General features: G+C 43.3%; 1 protein-coding gene across 2 annotated transcripts in view; it reads left to right on the top strand.

Moving 5' to 3' along the window:
- The window catches only part of SCNN1G (sodium channel epithelial 1 subunit gamma), a 106,800-nt gene that overhangs the window by 66,647 nt on the left and 17,369 nt on the right, over window positions 1–22,784 (top strand). For both annotated transcript variants that reach the window (XM_068126335.2, XM_068126334.2), the window contains exons 9-11: window positions 16,127–16,205; window positions 17,856–17,913; window positions 18,115–18,176. In XM_068126335.2, the coding sequence (XP_067982436.2) occupies window positions 16,127–16,205; window positions 17,856–17,913; window positions 18,115–18,176 (199 nt within the window). The remainder of the gene's footprint in view (window positions 1–16,126; window positions 16,206–17,855; window positions 17,914–18,114; window positions 18,177–22,784) is intronic.

Raw genomic sequence — 22,784 nt, 5'->3', positions numbered from 1 at the left:
TCCCAACATGTCCCAAACGTGCTCGAGGGGGTTCAGGTTCAGGACAGGATTAGGGGGTGCTTAACTTAATTCTTTGTGTAGGGGTGCTTAACTTAATTCTTTGTGTATATTATTGATTATTCCGGATCCTTGGTGTGGGGTTTCTTATTGACTGGAATTCATATTGATTGCGTTACGAAAGCGTATAAATCATTGATCTTTCTGGCGGAGTTCCTCTCACGGTCCGGGGGTCACCGAGACCAGGTAGTTACCGGGAGGACCACGTAACAGAATTGGAGGCTCGTCCAAATTACGATTTGCGGATTCGCAATTGGGTCTACGTCCGGGATCTAAAATTGTATAAAATAATAAAATAATATTTTTATTAATTAAAATTTATTAATTAAGTATTAATTGGTAAATTTTTGGGGAAATTGGGGGTAAAGTCTTGGGTGAAGGTTAACAGGTGTTAACGATAGGCACCATGGCGTTTGTGGCACAGAACTTTGCGGTAACTCCGAGTGAGGCACAGTTCCGAGCGTTACTAAAGTCGGACCTCTTGAAATTGGCCAAACATTTTAACTTGGAGGTCCGAACTAATTTGAGGAAGGCAGAGTTGCAGACCACGGTGATACAGTCTATGGTGGGATTAGGAACATGGGACGAGTTAGCCTGGGAGTGGCTACCTGAAGAACCAGAAGACGTTGAGCTCCGGAAACTGGAGTTGCAATTACGGAGCCAGGAACGGATCAAAGAAGAAGAAAGGAAAGCAGAAGAGAGGAGAGAAGAGAAACAAGCAGAGGAAAGGAGAGTGGAACGAGAACTCCAGGAAAGGTTAAAAGAAGAGGAAAGGAAAGCAGAAGAGAGGAGAGAAGAGAAACAAGCAGAGGAAAGGAGAGTGGAACGAGAACTCCAGGAAAGGTTAGCAGAAGAAGAAAGGAAAGCAGAAAAGGAAAGAGCAGAAGAAGAAAGGAAAGCAGAAAAGGAAAGAGCAGAAAAAGAAAGGAAAGCAGAAAAGGAAAGAGCAGAAGAAGAAAGGAGAGTGGAACGAGAACTCCAGGAAAGGTTAGAAAGGATGAAAACAGAGGAAAGGAAAGCAGAAGCAGAGGAGAGGAGAGCTGCAAGGGAACTCGAAGCAGAGGAGAGAAAAGCGGAAAGGGAATTAAAGGAACGTGACATGGCGCTTCAGCAAGAAATTAAATTCAAGGAGCTGGAGTTAATGAGAGAACGGGGAGAGGTACCACCCTTGCTGACGGGGTCGACACCTAGCCAGAACACCTGGGATGTGGGCAGACATGTGAGGCTGGTTCCACCCTTCAGTGAAAAGGAAGTTGCTAAATTTTTTCCACACTTTGAGAAAGTGGCTCGACAGTTAAACTGGCCGGAGGAGGCCTGGACCATACTAGTGCAAAGTGTGCTTGTGGGAAAAGCTCAAGAGATTTATTCGGCGCTACCAATGGACCAATGTGCAGATTATGAGGTATTGAAGAAGCACATCCTCAAAGCCTATGAGTTGGTTCCGGAAGCTTACCGGCAAAAATTCAGGAATGCCAGGAAGAGGGAGAGTGAGACCCATGTGGAGTTTGCCAGAGTGAAAGAAAACATGTTTGATCGGTGGTCTGAGTCAAAAGGAGTCGGGAAAGACTTCGAAACATTGCGTGACTTGATCGTGGTGGAGGAATTTCAACAGTGTGTCCACGAGGACATCAAAGTGTACCTGCAGGAAAAGAAAGTACCAAAGTTGTGGGACGCAGCCACCATGGCAGATGATTATGCCTTAACACACCAGATAGGGGTCCACGAACCTAACTCCTCGCCTAGATCTCCGCAGGGGAGGTGGGGAACAGCAGGTGCGGAGAACGACAATACATGGCGGCGGCCTCGAGATGATTATGGGGACAACGCTGATACCCGAACTGTTCGAAATCAGGGGGCTACGGGCCCAAGACAAACTTATTTTTCGGGGGGCCCGAGGCAGACCACGAGTTTTTCCTCCGGGCCTACTTGCGCTTTTTGCAAGAAACCTGGACACTTGATGTCCAGCTGTTACCTCATGAAAAAGGAAAACCCAGAGCGGAGTCCGACTATTACCACTCCGAATGCGATGGCAAGCGTAAGAAATCGCCCACAGAAGAGTTACCAACCGTTTATTTATGAGGGGTTGGTCTCACTCAAGGGAGACTTGACTAACCCAAGACCGGTTAGGGTTTTGAGGGACACAGGAGCCCATCAATCCTTAATGCTTGAAGGCATTTTGCCATTGTCAAAGAGTACCGCAACTGGTGATAGTGTTCGGTTACAAGGGATCGGTGGCTGTGTTAGTGCCCCACTTCATGTTATCCATTTGGAATCCGATTTGGTGTCAGGACCAGTCACCGTCGGTTTACAAGCCACGCTTCCTGTAGAGGGAGTATCTGTGATTATCGGGAATGATTTGGCCGTGGGGCAAATTTATGGTAACCCGAGGGTGGGTAAAGAGCCCCGCAGGGGAAATAACACCACCCCCACTCGGGATGGCGACAAAAGTTCCAAGTTATTTGTCGGGGGACTGAACTTCAACACAGAGGAAGAAGTTCTGACCTCTGTCTTCAACAGATATGGGCCGCTGGTGGAAGTGCGGGTGGTAAAAGACAGGGAAACGCAACGGTCAAGAGGGTTCGGCTTTGTCACGTTTGCAAGCACAAGAGACGCCAGAGAGGCAGAGAAGAATTGGAATGGTAAGGCTTTGGAGGGTCGGACCATAACAGTAGGGAAGGCCTTTCGTAGGCGTCGAGAGGTCTACAGAAGAGGACAACTTGGCGGTAGTTTTGGGGTTGGCAGCAGCCGATATTACTATGGAGGCTCCCCGAGTTACGGCACCTCCCGAAAGAATGAATGTCAGAGCACTGGCCGAGAAGGAGACCGCCAGTCAGGTAACGGCTGGGACAAGGTGTCCCACCGTAACTGTTAGGAGTCTGGAGAAGTTGAAGCACTAGATACGAGGGAGCCGCCGAGCCGGGGCTCCTACACGGACTAACCGTGAACACCACGTTCTTAAAGGCGTCCAGGTAGTGAACTTTCCTGCACGGACTAACCGTGAACTCCACGTTCTTAAAGGCGTCCATGTAATGAACGTTCCTCCCCGGACTAACCGTGAACTCCACATTCCTTAAGGCGTCCATGTAGGGAATACTCAGCTGGGCCTCCCGAAAAAGTGCTATCAAGAGGTTTAACGTTGGGGCTTTGGTCACCACCTCTTAACCGTCAGTCAAGAGAAACTAGAAGTGGTTGACGCTTGGTCCAGAGTGAATTAATCTAGGGGTTTTGTGAAATTTTGTTGGCCGGCACAGAAAGTTTTCGCTGGGTTCAAACTTTCTTTCTTGAAGGGGGGGAGTGTTACGGATTTCTGTGAATGTATGTGAATTACTATTCAGGTCTTTGCTTATTAATGTGTAGTCGATTGAAGGTTGTTGTGATTAAAGGGTCAGGAGCCCTTCTGGGAAAAATGAGACCGGAAACGGAAGAAGAAAAGACACGAGGTCCTGGAGAAGCGACGATCTTCTTCCTTTTCCTCGCCCAGCTCCGACGCGAGTTGGGATCGATATAGAGCAGCGTGGAGGACGCTGCGTTTGAAAGCCCGTCTGACAAAAGGAGTTACCTGCGCGGGGTAATTACCCCTTGACACGTCAAGTTGCCGTGGGTTCGTGCACGGAACCCAGCGTCCGGCACAGTTCGCCTCACCGTCTACAAGGACGCGTACGGGTCGCACCTTGGGCCTCGCGCGCGTTGCAAGCCGCGCTTGGTTTTGCCCCGTTGCTTGGCAAGGAGGTGTGCGCTGCAGCAGCTGTCCCCGGTGCGCGACGTACACGTTTGGAGCACGTCCGCCCGGGGTTCGTTCAACCGCCCGTGTGCGGAGAAGCCGACCATCATCTTGGTCAGGAGGGGCCCAGAGACATTGTGAGGGACAGAGACCAAAAGGGTCGTGAGTACCCAAGGGGTCGGGAGTGGGGAAAGGGGACACACATATATAAGATGGCCATCTTAATAATATTGGTGATCAATTGTTGATTGTTGATTGTTGACTGCTCGGGGAATATATTATTGATTATTCCGGATCCTTGGTGTGGGGTTTCTTATTGACTGGAATTCATATTGATTGCGTTACGAAAGCGTATAAATCATTGATCTTTCTGGCGGAGTTCCTCTCACGGTCCGGGGGTCACCGAGACCAGGTAGTTACCGGGTGGACCACGTAACAGTACTTATAGGCCTTAGGCTTCATGCCTTCATGGCTCACCTTCAGGCTGCTTCGGACAAATTAGCCCAGGTTTCTTGATACAGTAGTGTTGCTTTCATCTATCTATAATTCCAGTAATCTCTGTGTGTATGTTTGTATGTTTGTATGTTTGTATGTTTGTATGTCTGTGACCGCTGTTTCTCGACAACCACGGGTCCGATATACTTTAAACTTGCCAGGTATATTGCTGGGGACCCGAGGATGTGCCTTTTCAAGGTTTGAAATTAATCGGACAAGTAGTTACCGAGCTATGGCGATTTAGCCGTTCGCCGTTCGCTTTGGCGTTGCGAATGGACCAAACCATTTCATGTAAATAGAGGGGGGGGGGGGTTCTGTGGTCGTTGCGAATGGACCAAACCATTTCATGTAAATAGAGGGGGGGGGATTGTCACTGTACTCGCAAGCCGTTCGCCGTTCGCTTTGGCGTTGCGAATGGACCAAAACATTTCATGGACCAAACCATTTCATGTAAATAGAGGGGGGGGGATTGTCACCGTACTCGCACCCACGTACTCACGTACCCACGTACGGGCATTGCACCCACGTACGGGCATGCCCTAGTAATAATAATAATAATAATAATAATAGCATTAATACTAATAATATCGTAAATATAATCATAACACTGCAATCCCTTTGTCGTTATTGCAACGTTTCTAGATTGAAGCGGTGTATGGTTGGTTCATTGTTGACTCGAAACATAGAACAAATCATTTTCTCAATGCAAAAATCATTTAATACGTACTTACATTATTTACTAACTGGTATCCCCACCCAGGTCATACTATCCTCTTCAATTAAAGTATCAAACAAGCCCAGCTACGCCGATGTTAGACTTTCGGTCTTGTCTTATTTACACCTTCCTGCTCTTTTATAATTTTCCCAGTTGTCGTTGTATACCTGTTGATATTTCGTTTTATATTTTTCTTCCCTCTTTTTTTGCAATTGTTAGGGCTGCATTCGTTGTTTCGGTTTCTTTGGGACATCATCCATTCGCACCTGCGTTTGGAATATTTTTCTCAGCAGGTTAGAGATACCTTCTCTGGTTTGCTGTCTTCGTGTTTACTTACAAATTGGATTCGGTAGTCTGCTCCACTTTTTACATGCTCGGCCAATCCTACTGTTGTCATTATGTGCACTTGCTTGAGATCATCATGCCCCCTACCTCATTCTCATCTTGGCATTCTCGGAATGCATTAATTTTTATTTTTATATAAAATTTTGTAGATGGGTATGTTTTCAGGATAAGCCTCGTTCTATTTAGGTGTTCTATTTAGGTGTCGCCATTTGTTGGGGACATATTTGGTGGCCCTCTTATACTTCGAGGTATTTGTATGATGCTTCGTTGTCTCGCTCCTGTATTGCTGTATTTGTGTCGATTTTTATTTTGTATGTTTTTATTGTTCGACCTTGTATGAATGAATGTGCACCTGGCATCAGGGCTGCTGAAAGGGGGTGAGGGTCGGAGAAGGCGGGGTGACCCTGGGCCCCAGACCTAATAGGGGTCTGTAATTATTCTTTCAATTTTTTGTTTCATTATGGGAGTATCGTTATAAATATAATTACATTGCCATGGGGAGTATTAAGCTATTGCCACCCTCTCACGTAGAATAAACTGCTGTGGGAAGAATTTATACAATGATAATCGCGTGACCAGACGTAATGACGTAAATGAACACAGGAGTGTTGGCCAATGGCCAAACGTCATCTGGATGATATGGGTGAAGAAACGAATCCGCATCTATACTATAAAAGCCGTGTTGTATGTTTATATGTTTGTGTGTGTGCGTATGTTTATATATATATATATATACTAGCGGGGTCACCCGTGGGAATCCCACGGGCATGGATGTGTGTGACATTTCGACATATTGAGTTATATGCTGCACATTCATTTTTACAAAATGGTTACTGGCAAGTCATCAGATCCAGAAATGGTGTGAATTTAGTTATTTCACATAATATGTGACCCCTCACTCCTCTCCACCTGACACTCTCCTGTCTCCACCTGACACTCTCCTGTCTCCACCTGACACTCTCCTCTCTCCACCTAGCACTCCTCTCCTCTCCAAACCCTCACATCCCTCTCCTTTCCAATCCCTCACCTCTCCAATCCCTCACACTCCTCTCCTCTCCAATCCTTCACACGCCTCTCCAATCGCGCCTCACACTCCTCTCCAATCGCGCCTCACACTCCTCTCCAATCGCGCCTCACACTCCTCTCCAATCGTGCCTCACACTCCTCTCCAATCGTGCCTCACACTCCCCTCCAATCACTCCTCTCCAATCGTGCCTCACACTCCTCTCCAATCACGCCTCACACTCCTCTCCAATCGTGCCTCACACTCCTCTCCAATCGCGCCTCACACTCCTCTCCAATCGCGCCTCACTCGCCTCTCCAATCGGCTTTCCCCGTCTCGTTTCTCTCCTTTTTCTCCCGTCTCGTTCTTTTTCTTGCTCCAAATCGGCCCGTCGGAATCGGAAATCGGCCCGTCTCGCCCGTCGGCCCGTCGGAATCGGAAATCGGCCCGTCTTGCTTTTGTGCTTGTGCGTAAATAAATTGTGTTCATGACACCATTTCTGGTGTTGGGCTAGCGGCTAGGGTGCCGGCTTAGGATCCTGGGTTCGAATCTCGGTCGATCGCCGAATTAATGCCAGGGGGGTTGACTCAGCCTGTCATCCTTCCGAGGTCGGCTAATTGAGTACCAGTTCACTGGTAATTCCCTGTTTGTCGTTGAAGGCGGCAAAAAGGGTTGGCGTCAGGAAGGGCATCCGGCCGTAAAACATTGCTTCAAAAAGGGGACAAAAAAACAACAACTACCACGGTCCCCGAAAAGGCCAACCCCCGCTTTGCGGGGAAAAATGGCCTCTAAACGGTGGTTTTTACACCATTTCTGGATCTGATGACTTGCCAGTAACCATTTTGTAAAAATGAATGTGCAGCATCTAACTCAATATGTCGAAATGTCACACACATCCATGCCCGAGGGATTCCCACGGGTGACCCCGCAAGTTTGCATTGACGTTCGTCGATGGACTCGTTCGCCCGTCTCATTCGTTTTCTTGCTGCATCCTGTTCAAGTCTGCGTTCTTCATCGATCGTCTCATTCATTTTGGAAATAGAAGTTTCCACGCAGCGCATGAATTGTCACGATCCTCAAGAGGAATTTGTCTCGTAATCATCAAATGATAAATGGCAAGTAAATTATATTGTGGAAAATTAAAGATTTCAAATAAACCTATTTAAAGTGTATTCGCACATAACTAATTTTAAAAAACGAAGAAATATCTCTCGGTAATTTCCTGAAACATATTTTACTTCCGGCTAATAATGTTGAATTAAATAAAAACGAAGAAATATATGTCGGCATCATTGTTGACGTTTTTGTGACGACTGTCATCAAACGAAAAAGTAATATATCTTAACGGAAAAGCAAAAGCGAATTTTTAATATATATCGACACGTTGCTGTCGGTGTCATGTTGGGCGGTGTATGATACACCATGACGCGATTTTTAAAAATATATCTCTGCATTTTCCCGCGTGTGTGGAATGTTCTCAATTATTGCTGACACCGAGTCCAAAACCATCGATAAAAATGAAATCATATGGTGAGTTAGATTGGAGATAAAGGCGTGAGAGAGACTCAATGGCCTTGAAGTTGAAGTTACAGGCGTTTGAGAATTCATTTCGTTCTATAAACGGCAACTTTCATTGGATTGCCTTCCCGTTTTTTTTCAACCGAGTCGAAAACTATGTTAGCGACTGTGAAAAATGAAATGATATATCGAATTTTTAATATGTATCGACACGTTGCCGTCGGTGTCATGTTAGGCGGTGTATGATACACCATGACGCGATTTTAAAAAATATATCTGCATTTTCCCGCGTGTGTGGAATGTTCTCAATTATTGCTGACACCGACTCTAAAACCATCGATAAAAATGAAATCATATGGTGAGTTAGATTGGAGATAAAGGCGTGAGAGAGACTCAATGGCCTTGAAGTTACAGGCATTTGAGAATTCATTTCGTTCTATAAACGGCAACTTTCATCGGATTTTCTTCTCGTTTTTTTTCAACCGAGTCTAAAACTATGTTAGCGACTGTGAAAAATGAAATGATATATCGAATTTAAAATAGATATCGACACATTGCCGTCGGTGTCATGTTGGGCGGTGTATGATACACCATGACGCGATTTAAAAAAATATATCTCTGCATTTTCCCGCGTGTGTGGAATGTTTGCGGAAAATTAAAGATTTCAAATAAACCTATTTAAAGTGTATGCGCACATAACTAATAAAAAAAACGAAGAAATATCTCTCGGTAATTTCCTGAAACATATTTTACTTCCGGCTAATATGTTGAATGAAATAAAAACGAAGAAATATATGTCGGCATCATTGTTGACGTTTTTGTGACGACTATCATCAAACGAAATAGTAATATATCATAACGGAAAAGCAAAAGCGAATTTTTAATATATATCGACACATTGCCGGCGGTGTCATGTTGGGCGGTGTATGATACACCATGACGCGATTTTAAAAAATATATCTCTGCATTTTCCCGCGTGTGTGGATTGTTCTCAATTATTGCTGACACCGAGTCTAAAAGTAAAACCATCGATAAAAATGAAATCATATGGTGAGTTAGATTGGAGATAAAGGCGTGAGAGAGACTCAATGGCCTTGAAGTTACAGGCCTTTGAGAATTCATTTCGTTCTATAAACGGCAACTTTCATCGGATTTTCTTCCCGTTTTTTTTCAACCGAGTCTAAAACTATGTTAGCGACTGTGAAAAATGAAATGATTTATCGAATTTGATTTGAAATAAAACTGGGGGAGAGCAAGACACCACGGGCCTACAAAACAGGACTCAAAGCTATGCGAGTTAATAAAATGGTGGATATTTGTTTATAGCCACTCCCAGAATGGGTGGAGCTATGGGTGGAGCTACTCTGCAAACCGAGTAAGCCACACCCCGGACAGACACCCAACAGATAGACAGACAGACAGACAGACAGAATCATCTACGGCTATTATAATATAGATATATATATATATATATATATATATATATATATATATATGTTTGTGTGTTTATATGTGTGTGTCTGTGTTTGTCTGTATATGTGTGTGTCTGTGTTTGTCTGTATATGTGTGTGTAATATGATATTAAATAGAAATTTTCCTTATTGGGTGCAGGTAGGGGAGTGTTTTGGGCACCTAACAAATTGATTTCTTCAAAATGCCAACAGGTAGCACATCACCAGGCAACACCGGGTACACCTGCTAATAAATGAATAACACCCAATTTCCTTTAACCATGACATGTGCTTGTTCTGACAAAAATACAGAAACCTACATAGTTATAGGGTGATTAAAATTTTTTTATTTGAAAAGGGCCTGGATGAAGGGGGCCCAAGACTTGATATTGCCCGGGGCCCATTCTGGCTCTCGGCGGCCCTGCTTGGCATACCATCTTGTACATTTGCATGCATTTTATAATCCATGAATGTGGGACACTTTCAAAAGCTGTTTTTTTGTAGTCTATCCAGGCTGTGGACAATTTGGTTCCTTTCGTTTTACCATCTTTTAGTATGGCCTTGTTTAGTACTAGGTGGCCAATTGTTCCATATGATATCTCTCTTGCATCCCTTCTGGTCTGCCTCTAGGCCTCCTTCTTGTGTTCGGTGGTGGTACATTGTTTCTGTGATGATTCCTGTCAGAAGTTTTTATGTTGTTGGTAGAAGTAAGTGGGTGTATGAACATGCTAGTGATAGTAAAGTGGGAAAAGCAACTTGGAGGCCCTTTCACATGAATGGTGCTTTTTTCCCTGCCCTGCTGTGATAGTAAAGTGATAGTAAAGCAAGAATCTTGCTTCCCTGTCCTGCTGTTCAATGCTAACTCTTTCAATGTCATCATAGAACACCAAGTCGAGACTCTGAATTATCAAATTATCATGGTGAATTCATGCTCTCTTTAGCATTCATCAAATTATATCATATGTGACCTGTGCTACTCATGTCAAGTCAGCACCACTCAACTAAAGTTTCTCCAAATGTCATGGCTTTTGATGGACTTTTGATAATCATGTCATTTTTTTTTTTTTTTTTTTTTTTAATACAGAGTCGAGGCTCGTGAAAGAGCTAACATTTATCAAACAAACAAATCAAACAAGCAAGCAAACAAAGTATATAAAAAGGGGAGCGGTCGACAACATGGGGAGAGAAGGGGAGGAAGCACAAACACAACATTTGAGAGCAGGGACATCGGGAGATGTTTTTGGAGGGAAGATGTCATCGGGAGATGTCATGGCACAATCATGTTGTCATGGCATTATCATGATATCATAAATAATAATGATATCATGGATAATAATCATGATATCATGGATAATATTGTCGCGCGACTCCCTGTTAACACCAGAAAGTCGCGGATGGACTGAAACGGATTTAATGGAGGCGATAACCAAACACGGATTTTGCTATCTAACGCGGGAGGAAGAAAGAAAATGGAAGGCTGCGGCAAAAGCTTACCTTCAGCGCACCAACGTAGCCCCGGTCCTGTAAGAGGATTAAGGGAGCACTACACTGAACACAGTAAAAACAACACTGAATCACAGTAATGCACTTTTTGATAAAATGTCTTGATTGAAAATATGCAAAACTATATATGTACATGTTGCTTGATATATGAACATTACATTGGTATACATTACATAGCATTATATTATGCATGGTTACCATGGTAACCAGATGCATACAAATGATGAATTACCACTTTTCAGCTTATATCTTCTCTATGACAAGTCCATTTACGTTCAAACTTGGTACATATATACAATACTAGGAAACAAACATTTTAATTGATGCATTTGTATAATTGGCATTTCGTGTTGCCATGGCAACCATTAATCGTCCAATGAGAATTGACATCCTTTAAATTAAAAACCCAAGATCATAATACAATAAAACTCTATTAATATCTTTGTTGGGTCATTATCAATATCTGTGCCAAATTTGAAGTGAAAAGAATTAAGAATTCCAAAGTTATAGGGGAAAATGTAAACTAATATTATGTAAACACACATTTGCTGTAAGTGGCCATTGACATCAGGATTCCGTTTCCTATACATTGAAATTACAATTGCGTACAATGTTTTTCCATTATTTCATGAATCTGGAGTTCACTTTGCAAGTTTTTTCATTCTTTTCACCCTTGTACTTGTATGTTGATGGACAAACGCCTCTCCAAACTCCCCACTACCATATGTTTGGCCTTCTTCTTCAATAAAGCTTTCCTCCTTTTTTTCTTTTTGCCTTTGAAATATTTTCCCGTATCTTTGTTTCCTGAACGGAAGCTTTCCTAGCAGCATCGTACAAACTTTTTTTGTCTTTTTTTCTGCTGCTGCCTGTGTGTATAGTGCCCCCTTAATGAACTTGATAAACACAAATCAGAATGTACAAAAATATAGATTTATTCACGGACCCCGAAACAATGAAACGCGACGGCAATGAAATAAAAGTAACTAATTTGGGATCCCACACACCGACTTCAGAAACAAGACGAGGGAATATGAATACGAAAGAAAATGTCTCGTCGTGTAAAGTGTAAACGCGGAGCTTGGGCTTATCTGGCTCTTGTAGTCTTGTCTCCGCTGCCCACACGCGGCTTCGTTCGGCCCCGATGCACCCACGAGGTCCCACACTCCAGCACCACAGCATCGAGCACCACGAGGTCTGTGCACCAAGCACCACGCGTCCAAAGCAGGCCAGCGGCTCCAAGCGAGGTCGGTCTTCCCACATGATCGGCCTGCCACGTCCCAGTCAGCTCTCCCGAAGCAACGTGCCAGCAAGCGAACTCCACTCGGGCTATATCTCAACTCAACTCGGGCTGCCCAAGACGAAGCGCCGGATGTCCAAAACAGGCTAGCTGTGCAAACAAGAGTTCCAACCGCAAGGGACACAAGGGCTGCAAGAATGCACGAACCACCAGAGACCCTCGAGACCAACGCAAATGGCGTAAGACTCACTAACTAATGGCGTTCGGTGTTCTCTTAAATAACCTTCTCCATGACGTCACGTCAGCCTTGGCGCATTACCCAATCAGTGCCCTCCACTGACTCGCCGGCTGGAGATTCAGGCCTACCGCATCACCCCAACTCTCGTCCCCTGTTCCGTGGTCATAGCGTGTGGTACTCAATGTGGTTAGGCCTGTCGGAGGTGTAACTGGCGGTGGCATCCATCGGCGGTGTCTTGGCTTGGTTTCCTTGCCTGTTCATCTTTCACAGTCATGTCAGGGAAGGGCGTTATTTAGTGTTGCAATAAAGATCCTAACTAAGTGTCTAAGTGGTTGCGGTGCCAAAAGGGACAAAGGTTTGGCTGACCAGGTGAGACACAGAGGGGCGCTACTCTTTAATCCCTAACTCTATTTATCACAAGAACCTCCTGGTATGCTCACAAGTATACATCTTACCCGACAAAACGCCTACACATGAAACTTATTACAAGTCAGATTCCTTACTGTGACAGACGAATACCTACCAACACAGATCTATCTGGCTCTACATATAACTACCCCCACCGACATAACAATATGATGTCATGCCATCACTCCTTGATGGAGTTTTGATAATCAGGACTTTTATTGATAAAAAAAATTGTTCATTTACTTATTTTGGTCAAAGATAAAAGTTTGAAGAATATACAGTCACGTGAAAAAGTAAGAACACCCCATGTAAAGTTTTGACTTTTTCAACATATTTCAACATTCAGGTATTTGATCTTCATTTCAACAATATTGATAGATAAAGGTGATATAATATAACAAATATCATGAAACATTTACATTTTGTAGTCCATTGTATAATTTAAACAAACATAAATGCAAATTTCGCATGTGGAAAAAGTAAGTACACCCTTGGCTGCAATAGGTGGTATTGCCACCTTTGGCAGAAACAAACTCAAGTAGGCGTTTCTTATAACTGTCTACCAGTCTCTGACATCGACTGGGAAAATTTTTGCCCACTCCTCAATGCAGAATTCTTTCAGCTGTGCGATGTTTGAGGGGTTTCTTGCATGCACAGCTCGTTTCAAATCCCCCCACAACATCTCGATGGGATTTAGATCCGGGCTTTGACTTGGCCATTCCAGAACCCTCCATTTCTTTCTTTACAGCCATTCCTTGGTGGATTTACTGGTATGTTTAGGGTCATTGTCATGTTGCAAGGTCCATCTTCGGTTGAGCTTCAACTTTCCGACAGATGGCCTCACATTATCCTCAAGCACCCTCTGGTACAATGAAGAATTCATAGTGGATTCTATGATGGTGAGCTGCCCAGGCCCTGATGCAGCAATGCTGCCTCAAACCATAATATTCCACCACCGTGCTTTGCAGTTGGTATCAGGTTCTTGTCGTCAAATGCTGTCTTTGGTTTTTGCCAAACATGTCTTCTGGTACTGTGGCCAAATAGCTCTACCTTTGACTCATCTGTCCAGAGCACATTGTTCCAGAAGTGCTGGTCTTTGCCCAGGTGTTCATTGGCAAACTTTAGTCATGCCTTGATGTTCTTTCTGGACAGCAAAGGTTTCCTCCTGGCACACCTCCCATGTAGATCAAATTTTTGCAGCCTCTTTCTAATGGTAGACTCGTGCACTTTGACATCAACTGTGGCAAGACCTACCTGTCAGTCCCGTGATGACATTCTGGGGTTTTTCGAGACTTCTTTCAGCATCTTGCAGTCTGCTCTCGGGCTGAACTTGCTGGGGCGGCCTGGCCTGAACAAGTTGGCAGTTGTTTGGAATCTTCTCCACTTGTCGATGATCTTCCGGACAGTCGAATGATTGATTTCAAATTGTTTGGAGATCTTTTTAACTCCCTTCCCAGACTCGTAGGCATCTATAACCTTCTTTCTGAAGGCCTCAGAGAGCTCTTTTGATATAGGCATGGTGACGCCTCACACTTCAACAACAAAGAGCAAACCAAACGAAATGTCTGAGGTTTAAATATGACAGGTTCCTCCAAGATCCTCTATAACGATGTTCTAATCATTTGCACCTGAGCTGGTGCACCTGATTCTAATTTTAGGTATTTGAAGTAGTGATAAATGGAGGGGTGTGCTTACTTTTTCCACATGCGAAATTTGCATTTATGTTTATTTAAATTATACAATGGACTACAAAATGTAAATACCACCGTTTAGAGGCCATTTTTCCCCGCAAAGCGGGGGTTGGCCTTTTCGGGGTACGTGGTTGTTGTTGTTTTTTTGGTCCCCTTTTTGAAGCAATGTTTTACGGCCGGATGCCCTTCCTGACGCCAACCCTTTTTGTTGCCTTTTTATGACAAGCAGGGAAGGTTTTTAAAGGACTACAAAATGTAAATGTTTCATGATATTTGTTATATTATATCACCTTTATCTATCAATATTGTTGAAATGAAGATCAAATAGCTGTATGTTGAAATATGTTGAAAAAGTCAAAACTTTACATGGGGTGTACTTACTTTTTCACGTGACTGTAGATGTGCTTAAATGATGTAGTTATATGTACACTAATTTTGAAATTGAAAACTTGTGTCACATGGTCTTTAATGCAAAGATGATTATTGTGTATTGTACGGAATCAAGAATATCAACAAAATTATGGCCAAACATGCAAATATATTGTTGCGGATATGGCATTTGGCCTCCATATCCGCTTGTAAATATTCCCCTATTTCCCCAATACTCCCCAACTATCCCCAATCCCCCATTCCCTAGTCCCATTGCCTGTAAATAACACTCTGTAGAACCGACCTTCCCCTTTTCCCCCCATTAAATGTCGTGCCCAGGTCCACCGCATCTCACGTAGACAACTTTCGGACATCTTGCTAGTTATTCTTAGTCTATGTCAGTTAAGGACTCGTTTCCATTAATTCTGACTCTTCGTTGCACCAGAATGTGATTGTATGGCACCAGTAGTGAGTTTAGGACCTCCCCTTACCTCCTCCCATCTTCCCCATGAAACAACAACAACAACAATAACAACAACTACAACAACAGAGGAGATTGGGGGCGGCGCGGCGCGGGGAGTGTGCGTCCTCACTCCGGCGTGGTTAGCCGCCATTGCCCATGCGCTCCACGGGGTTACCACGAAGGGGCTGGCTGTCAGCTCCTCGTCAGGGGCGGAGCCGGTAACCCCCCGGCACCCAATAAGAAGGGCGGACCGATTCCATCTGGGGCGGAGCTAACTAGCCGAGGGCGTGTCACTCCCCGCCGGATATACGCAGCGATTTACCGGACGTGACGTGAGATGCGCCCCCAGCTTGGAAAGACAAGTCGCGACCTCCGAGCGCTGAGCGACCTCCCCGCATCTTTGGACCGGACCGGGTCGATTCTGTCCCTGAGCCAAGAGTGCACCTTGAGCCATCGACTACCCGCTTTCCTTGCCATCAATCCCCGTGTGAGTCAGTTTTGTCCTGGTTATCTGTCGTCTGTCGGGGCTACTATAAGACCGTAATTAAGTGCCTATCTTACTATGCTGTACCTCTCGTCTCTGTAGTCTAACCTTCCGCAATATTATAACCTCCTCCGGAGGTCTTGAGAACCGTATCCCTGGTGTCGTGTCATTTTAATCCCAGCCGTTGTGTCCTTTTCCTTCATTGATTTAGCATAGCGCGACTTAGTCAACGTTCGAGTGTAATCGGGTAACTTGTGCGAACACGGCGGCCATTCCGCTCGGCCCAGCATAACATCAAAGTCGTGTCCGTAACAATATCATTATTTATGTTGTTTTATTCATGTCATTGGTATTTCCCCGTGTTCCTAGGTCCTTCTATACCCCAGCATGGTTACCATAAGAATACTGTACATTGTCTTTGCATACAGAGTACTGCTTCTACAAACTGCACGGCAGTTATATTGCAGAAGAGCTGAATTGCTACCGGATGTGCAAGCAAACCTGTTTGTGAGTAATTAAATGCGTTATATATGGACCTTTTGTCCAAGAGCAAGTGAAGTTGCTATGACAATATCCTACCTCACCCCTTTTCTTTTCGATGTAAAATTTTATTTATTTATACTTCGTTTTGACACAGCTACATTGATCTTAATTAAGGTTTTGGGATTATGCACAATCTTTTTGTAGACCGCTCCTTTCCTATGCCATCTCCAGGCATTGCATGATATCATCTCCGGGCACTGAAGGGGGCCTGGCGATGACGCGTGCCGAAAGGGAGTACTCAGTTTTCACTCTGGTTGTTTTCTTTCTTGTTTGTTTTCTTGTTTGTCCGGGCGATATCCCAGCCATCCTTTGAACTAGGAAGCTGAAATTTTGGCACAATAGTGTGCAAGTGCTTTGGCAAAAACGATACATTGTGTTTATTGATAAATAAATTCATTGATTAATTACTTAATTATTATCGATTAAGTAAGTACTTATTTATTTCCTTTCTTATCTGGGCAATATCTCAGGCACCTTTTGAGCTAGTAAGCTGATATTTGGACACAACAGTGACCAAGTTATTTACCTGTAAAGGGTATTTTTGATTTATTGATTCATCAATTAATTGATTAATTATTTAATTATTCAATTAATTACTTGATTTTTTTTAAGTTACAGATTCGGATGAAACCATGGTGGTTTAGGTATTCTATTAGCCAATTGAATTATTTACCATTATTATTTATTTATTTTCATTATTAATCACTTATTTATTTTCTTTCTCATCTGGGCAATATCTCAGGCACCTTTTGAGCTAGCAGGCTGATATTCGGACACAACAGTGACCAAGTAATGTGGCTGTAAAGGATATTTTGGATTTATTAATTAATAAATTATTTCATTTTTTCGATTAATGAATTATTTAATTGATTTTCAACAAGTTACGCCTTCGGATGAAACACTGATGCTTGAGATATGCTATTAGCCAATTGATTAATAAATTATTTTACGATTATTATTTATTTATTTTAATTGTGCAATTAATCAATCAATTATTGTACGCCTCTCCGTCCCAATACTGTTTATGTGCCGCGCACTGGATGTTATTTATTTATTTGGCATGGGGGCGGTGTACTTTGAATGTTTCTGTACTTGTCTATCTTTTATTCAATTACAAGTGCTGTTTTCAACCCTCTTTTTTCATTTCCAGCAAAACTACGTTTTACTAATAATAATTGATGGAACTACAGACAGCATGATAACTTGCATCTTAGCTGGATGAATCAAATCTGATTGAATCCATCGCCTGATGAGGTTCCATCTTGGTATACTTCAATTTGTTGTCCGCTATCTTGTAAAGGCGATAATGAGCTGAACAACATGTCTGGATTGTTGATATAAAACATCTGATCATGTTTATTATGAAAATAGGAGTTTTGGCCCACCCTAATTCTAAAAACTGTACAGATAGTATTAAAAATCAATATCGTGGAGATGGCCTTTCTAGATCCCTATGTTTCTCGAAAAGTTTCCTTCAGTTTGCATAACTATGATGCTAGATCTAGTTTCGGTGTTTGTGTTCCAAAACGTTATTGTATATCCAGATTTAATGGTTCTTTTGATCAGCTATTGCCGTTTTAATGGAGGTTTTAATCGTATCTCTTGCCTGCACAGTCAAAAGGAATATTCCATAAAAGTCAGCATGGCAGAATGGCCTTCGGAAAGCTCCAAGGTAATCCAATTCATACACACGGGATTATCGCTTCACGCCATCTGCGTTTTTCCGCTTTTAGTATTGGAGGATTCTCACTTAAAAACAAGGCAAATGCTTTCTAACATTTTGAAGTTTGACTTGTCGTTACACGTAAAATGAAATTATTTTCATGTTATTTTTAGTGTGGAATTTAACTACGGTGGCTCTCTCTTTTGTCAGGATTGGCTGTTGAAGGTTCTATCTATTGAGCAGGGCTTGTCGAGAAACCGTGTTCTTGAGACGTACGTTTCAAACTTTACCTTCACCTCATTGGCATTGCAACATCGTCATTATGGGTTCATTGCTTCATCGATACCAATAAGTATCAATTATTGCAAAGGTTATTTTCTCTAGATTTTGAATGAGACTTTGTTTTGAAGCATTTCTTCAACTTGTTTTTCTCGCAAATGAAGTTGTTTGAAATTTCCGAGGTGACCTTGTCTCTTGTTGGTGTGAAACGCTTTGATGACTTTGATGACACAAACTGTAAGTTAGTGAAACCATAGATGAGCTTCAAGCTGGTACCAACAGGGTTCTTCGTACATTAACAGAGTGGTGCAACTTGGATTCTAGATTCGTGTAGCAAGTTAGCAACAAACACTTGTTCTCTTCCTATTGCCCATTGAAGCACCGTTTTGACATCGTGCATATCACATGTGCTGCAATCTTTGCTTTATTTTTTATATACAAGGGTCAGAGATCATGGAAGACTTATACAACAATGGGCAGCAGGTTTAGAAACTATCAAAGGGTATTGAGAGTGGGGGGCTCCACAAGGAGGAAAGGATGAAAAACACAAAACGAGTAACAATGACACGGAAATTAACAGAATGGGAAAAAATCAGCAGGTGTAGAAGATATCATGGATGTGCACGAATTGGTGACAAGAGAATGGATGACAAGACAATGGATCATAAGACAATGGATCATAAGACAATGGATGATAAGACAATGGATGATAAGACAATGGATGACAAGCCAATGGTCACAGGGAGATAATTCCAAATTTTTCTCGTTCTTCCCTCCAGGTCTTCAAGACAGCTGTTCACCACCATCTTAGATCATTCCCCATGCAAAACCATGATATTTTCTAACGCTGTTAAACCAACACCCCCCCCCCCCACATCCACTCCCCCAAGTTTCCAGTTTTTCCTCCCTGAGAGTTTGCATCAATCTTATCCACCCCTTCATTCTCCCCTACCCCTCATCCTTAGCCACATATCCTTTGTTGTCCATCTCTGTCTATTTATCCCTCAGCCTTACTGTTGACATTTAACCCCTTCTTTTTCTACTGTTCCTTTTGTTCTGTTGAGTCCTGATGCATTCTGTGTTCTAGCTCTTCCACGAGCCTTGACTCTATGTACAAAAAATGGGTGAATAAGGGAATAAATAAATGCAGGTGAATAACCAGCCTGGACTTGGAGAGGGTGAGCACATGAGGGTATATACAGGAACGTGTGTGACTTGAAATGGCTTGGGGAGGGCAGAAGCAGGACATGACAGGACAGGAAAAGCAAGACCAGATGTAAGCTTGTATAACATTGAGAGTCCACCATCCTGCTACTATTGGGAAAGTGACAGTCCTTGGGAATCCCAATCCTGCCTCAAGATACCAATGGCTCAGAAGGCCTTGTTTTTGACTGCTGCAAGAGCAGCAAGGTGGGAACAGGAGCAGCCCAATGTGGAGAACCACACTCCATGGAATTCTGCATGAAAGCCCAGTACCGTGAAGAGATAGGTGTGGCTAATGAATATCGTAGCTCTATGCAGACTTGTCAGCCGGTGATATCCAAGTCTAACAAAATGGATTCCCTAGTGGCCAGCCTTTCACCACTGTCCTGTATTGTTCTGCACATGGGTGGTGTCATCGGCAAGCTGGTAAAGTTGGTTGTCAAGAAAATCAGGCAGATCATTGATGGAGATCAAGAAGTGGGACTTGACCGCTGTTTTGTGAAACCCCTGCCTGAAGAGAGAGACCATGCAAAAGGTCACTATGAAGGGCCCCCCACTGTTTTCACTCATTGAGATCAGAGAAGCATTTGAGCAGCAGGGGCCCTGAATACCAAATTAAGAAAACTTGTAAATCAATGCTGGATGTCAGACAGTATCAAAGGCTTGAGAGATGTGCAGAGAGATGGCCTCAACCTCTTTCTTGTGGTTCAGGGCATTCATCCACCATTATGTTAGAAGCAGTAACATAACCCAAAGTGGAATAACCAAGTGAAAAGCCAAAATGGTTGTCAGAGATTAGCGAGTTAGAGAAGAGATAATCTATAAGGTTGGCTGCCATGATGGATGCAAATACATTGTCTCTGAGAGGTAGAAGGCTGATAGGTCTATATTTGAGTGGATCCGTTTTGGAACCTTTCTTATGGACAGGAGTGATGTTTCCCCCACTTTCGAAGAAGGAGAAAGTACCCATTCAAGAAGGACTTGTGAAAGAGGGTGTTTAGAATTGAAGCACAGTTCCTGAGTGTTAGAGCAGTTGTGGAAGAGGTGTCGAGCTGGGTAAGAAGTGTCTCCAGCATGGCGGGGGATAGGTTCATATGCTGCAGGAAGCATTCTACAATGCGAAGGGTGGGTTTACAAAGGAAATGATTTGGGACCTTGGCCTTTTAACTGAAGATATACCTAGTTCAAGGACGGCTTTTTTTGGGAAACCTTGAGCACGATTTCATCCTTTAAGAGGGCAGAAATGGAAGGGTAATGTGTAGCAGAGACAGAACAGGTCCCACCAAGCTTTGGAGGATGGTTAGATCCGAGAACCATGCTTCTCAAATGGAGGGTCGTGACCCCAAGGGGGCCTTGAGTAGGTTTCCATGGGAATCGTGAGCTGTCTGTGCTAAGTCACATGTCCTAGTGATGTTCCCAACTACTTATTGATGTGAACTTGCATTCTCAATCTCAGTAGTGATGAAAATTAAAGCCAGAAATAGGCTGATCGATATCGAGAGCGAGCTTCGATGTTCGCTGAGTAAGACTAGCCCCCAAATTTACACGTACAGTCATGTGAAAAAGTAAGTACACCCCATGTAAAGTTTTGACTTTTTCAACATATTTCAACATACAGCTATTTGATCTTCATTTCAACAATATTGATAGATAAAGGTGATATAATATAACAAATATCATGAAACATTTACATTTTGTAGTCCATTGCATAATTTAAATAAACATAAATGCAAATTTTGCATGTGGAAAAAGTAAGTACACCCCTACATTTATCACTACTTCAAATGCCTAAAATTAGAATCAGGTGCACCAGCTCAGGTGCAAATGATTAGAACATCGTTAGAGAGGATCTTGGAGGAACCCTTCTCATTTAAACCTCAGACATTTAGTTTGGTTTGCTCTTTGTTGTTGAAGTGTGCGGCGTCACCATGCCTAGATCAGAAGAGCTCTCTGAGGCCTTCAGAAAGAAGGTTATAGATGCCTACGAGTCTGGGAAGGGATTTGAAAAGATCTCCAAACAATTTGAAATCAATCATTCGACTGTCCGGAAGATCATCTGCAAATGGAGAAGATTCCAAACAACTGCCAACTTGTTCAGGCCAGGCCGCCCCAGCAAGTTCAGCCCGAGAGCAGACCGCAAGATGCTGAAAGAAGTCTCTAAAAACCCCAGAATATCATCACGGGACCTACAGGTAGCTCTTGCCAATGTTGATGTCAAAGTGCAGGAGTCTACCATTAGAAAGAGGCTGCACAAATTTGATCTACATGGGAGGTGTGCCAGGAGGAAACCTTTGCTGTCCAGAAAGAACATCAGGGCAAGACAAAAGTTTGTACTTACTTTTACTTTTTCACTGTACTTACTGTACTTACTTTTTCACGTGACTGTATGCAAAAAAAGTAGATAAAAGTGGCCCAGGTTTTCAGCCTTTTTGTTCATCCTGTAGTCAGGGTTGGCATTTGGAGAATTTAGATCGTAAGTGAGCTTCATTAATGGGGTCCGGCTCTTTATGGGAGAGAGGACAAAGGTTCTGAGCTCTACCTGTGTGGAGAAACTGCAAGTTGTCTTCAGTCAGGTTTGCTTGCCAGAGGAGAACGGCATTTTTTTTTGACGTCTTCACCCCACGCATCAATGTACCAGAGTCAATATAATGGACAGAAAAGTTGAATGCAGGATGGAATTAACTTACGAAGAAGAGAAAATAATCTGTTGTAGAAGAAATTCCAGCAGTGTCCATATTGGCAGCTGATGTTATGATGGACCAGACTTGACCGGAATGAGTGGATTTTAGACCATATGTCAATCGGCTTTAGTAAATTTCCACACAAGTTTGAATCTTGGGAGTTCTCTAATAACTGCCAAAGAGGTCCGCCCAATTTTACCATCCACCGTCCACATGGTCAGAAGAGACGCCTCCATGGTCGGAAGAGTCTAGAGGAGCTAAAGAGAAATAGGACGATTATGATGAAAAATCTGACATGACATGGTCCTGTAATGAATGTTTCCCATTTTGGGAGATGTGTGATGGAGAAGAAACAGATGGAGGAAGTCCAGTCGTTTCAAAGACCACAAAGCTATTTGGCCATGTACTGAACATGTGGAGTACTACCAAGCCAGCTGGCATGGTGGCAATTAAGGGCTCCACAGATTAGGAAGAGAAAACAGGGGCGAGCAGAGAGCAGGTTTACCACACCATCTCCTTACCACACAGGAAGGTATACCACACAAAGAAGCAATACATTGTTATGGAGAGGCATGCAAAGCCAAGTGTACTCCATTGGTTGGGGTGTCCTGTGTCCAGTGCAGAGCAGGGGTCGTGTGGTAGGCAGATGGTGTGGGAATCAGGCCTGTCAAAGCAAAGATAATAACTACGAAGTTGCATAGCAAGAATATTGCGGAT

The sequence above is a fragment of the Myxine glutinosa genome, chromosome 10, assembly GCF_964187855.1.
Source record: "Myxine glutinosa chromosome 10, kmMyxGlut1.1, whole genome shotgun sequence".
NCBI classification, from domain to species: domain Eukaryota; kingdom Metazoa; phylum Chordata; class Myxini; order Myxiniformes; family Myxinidae; genus Myxine; species Myxine glutinosa.
The sequence above is the reverse complement of the archived record's forward strand: the minus strand, read 5'-3'. Positions and strand labels throughout refer to the sequence as shown.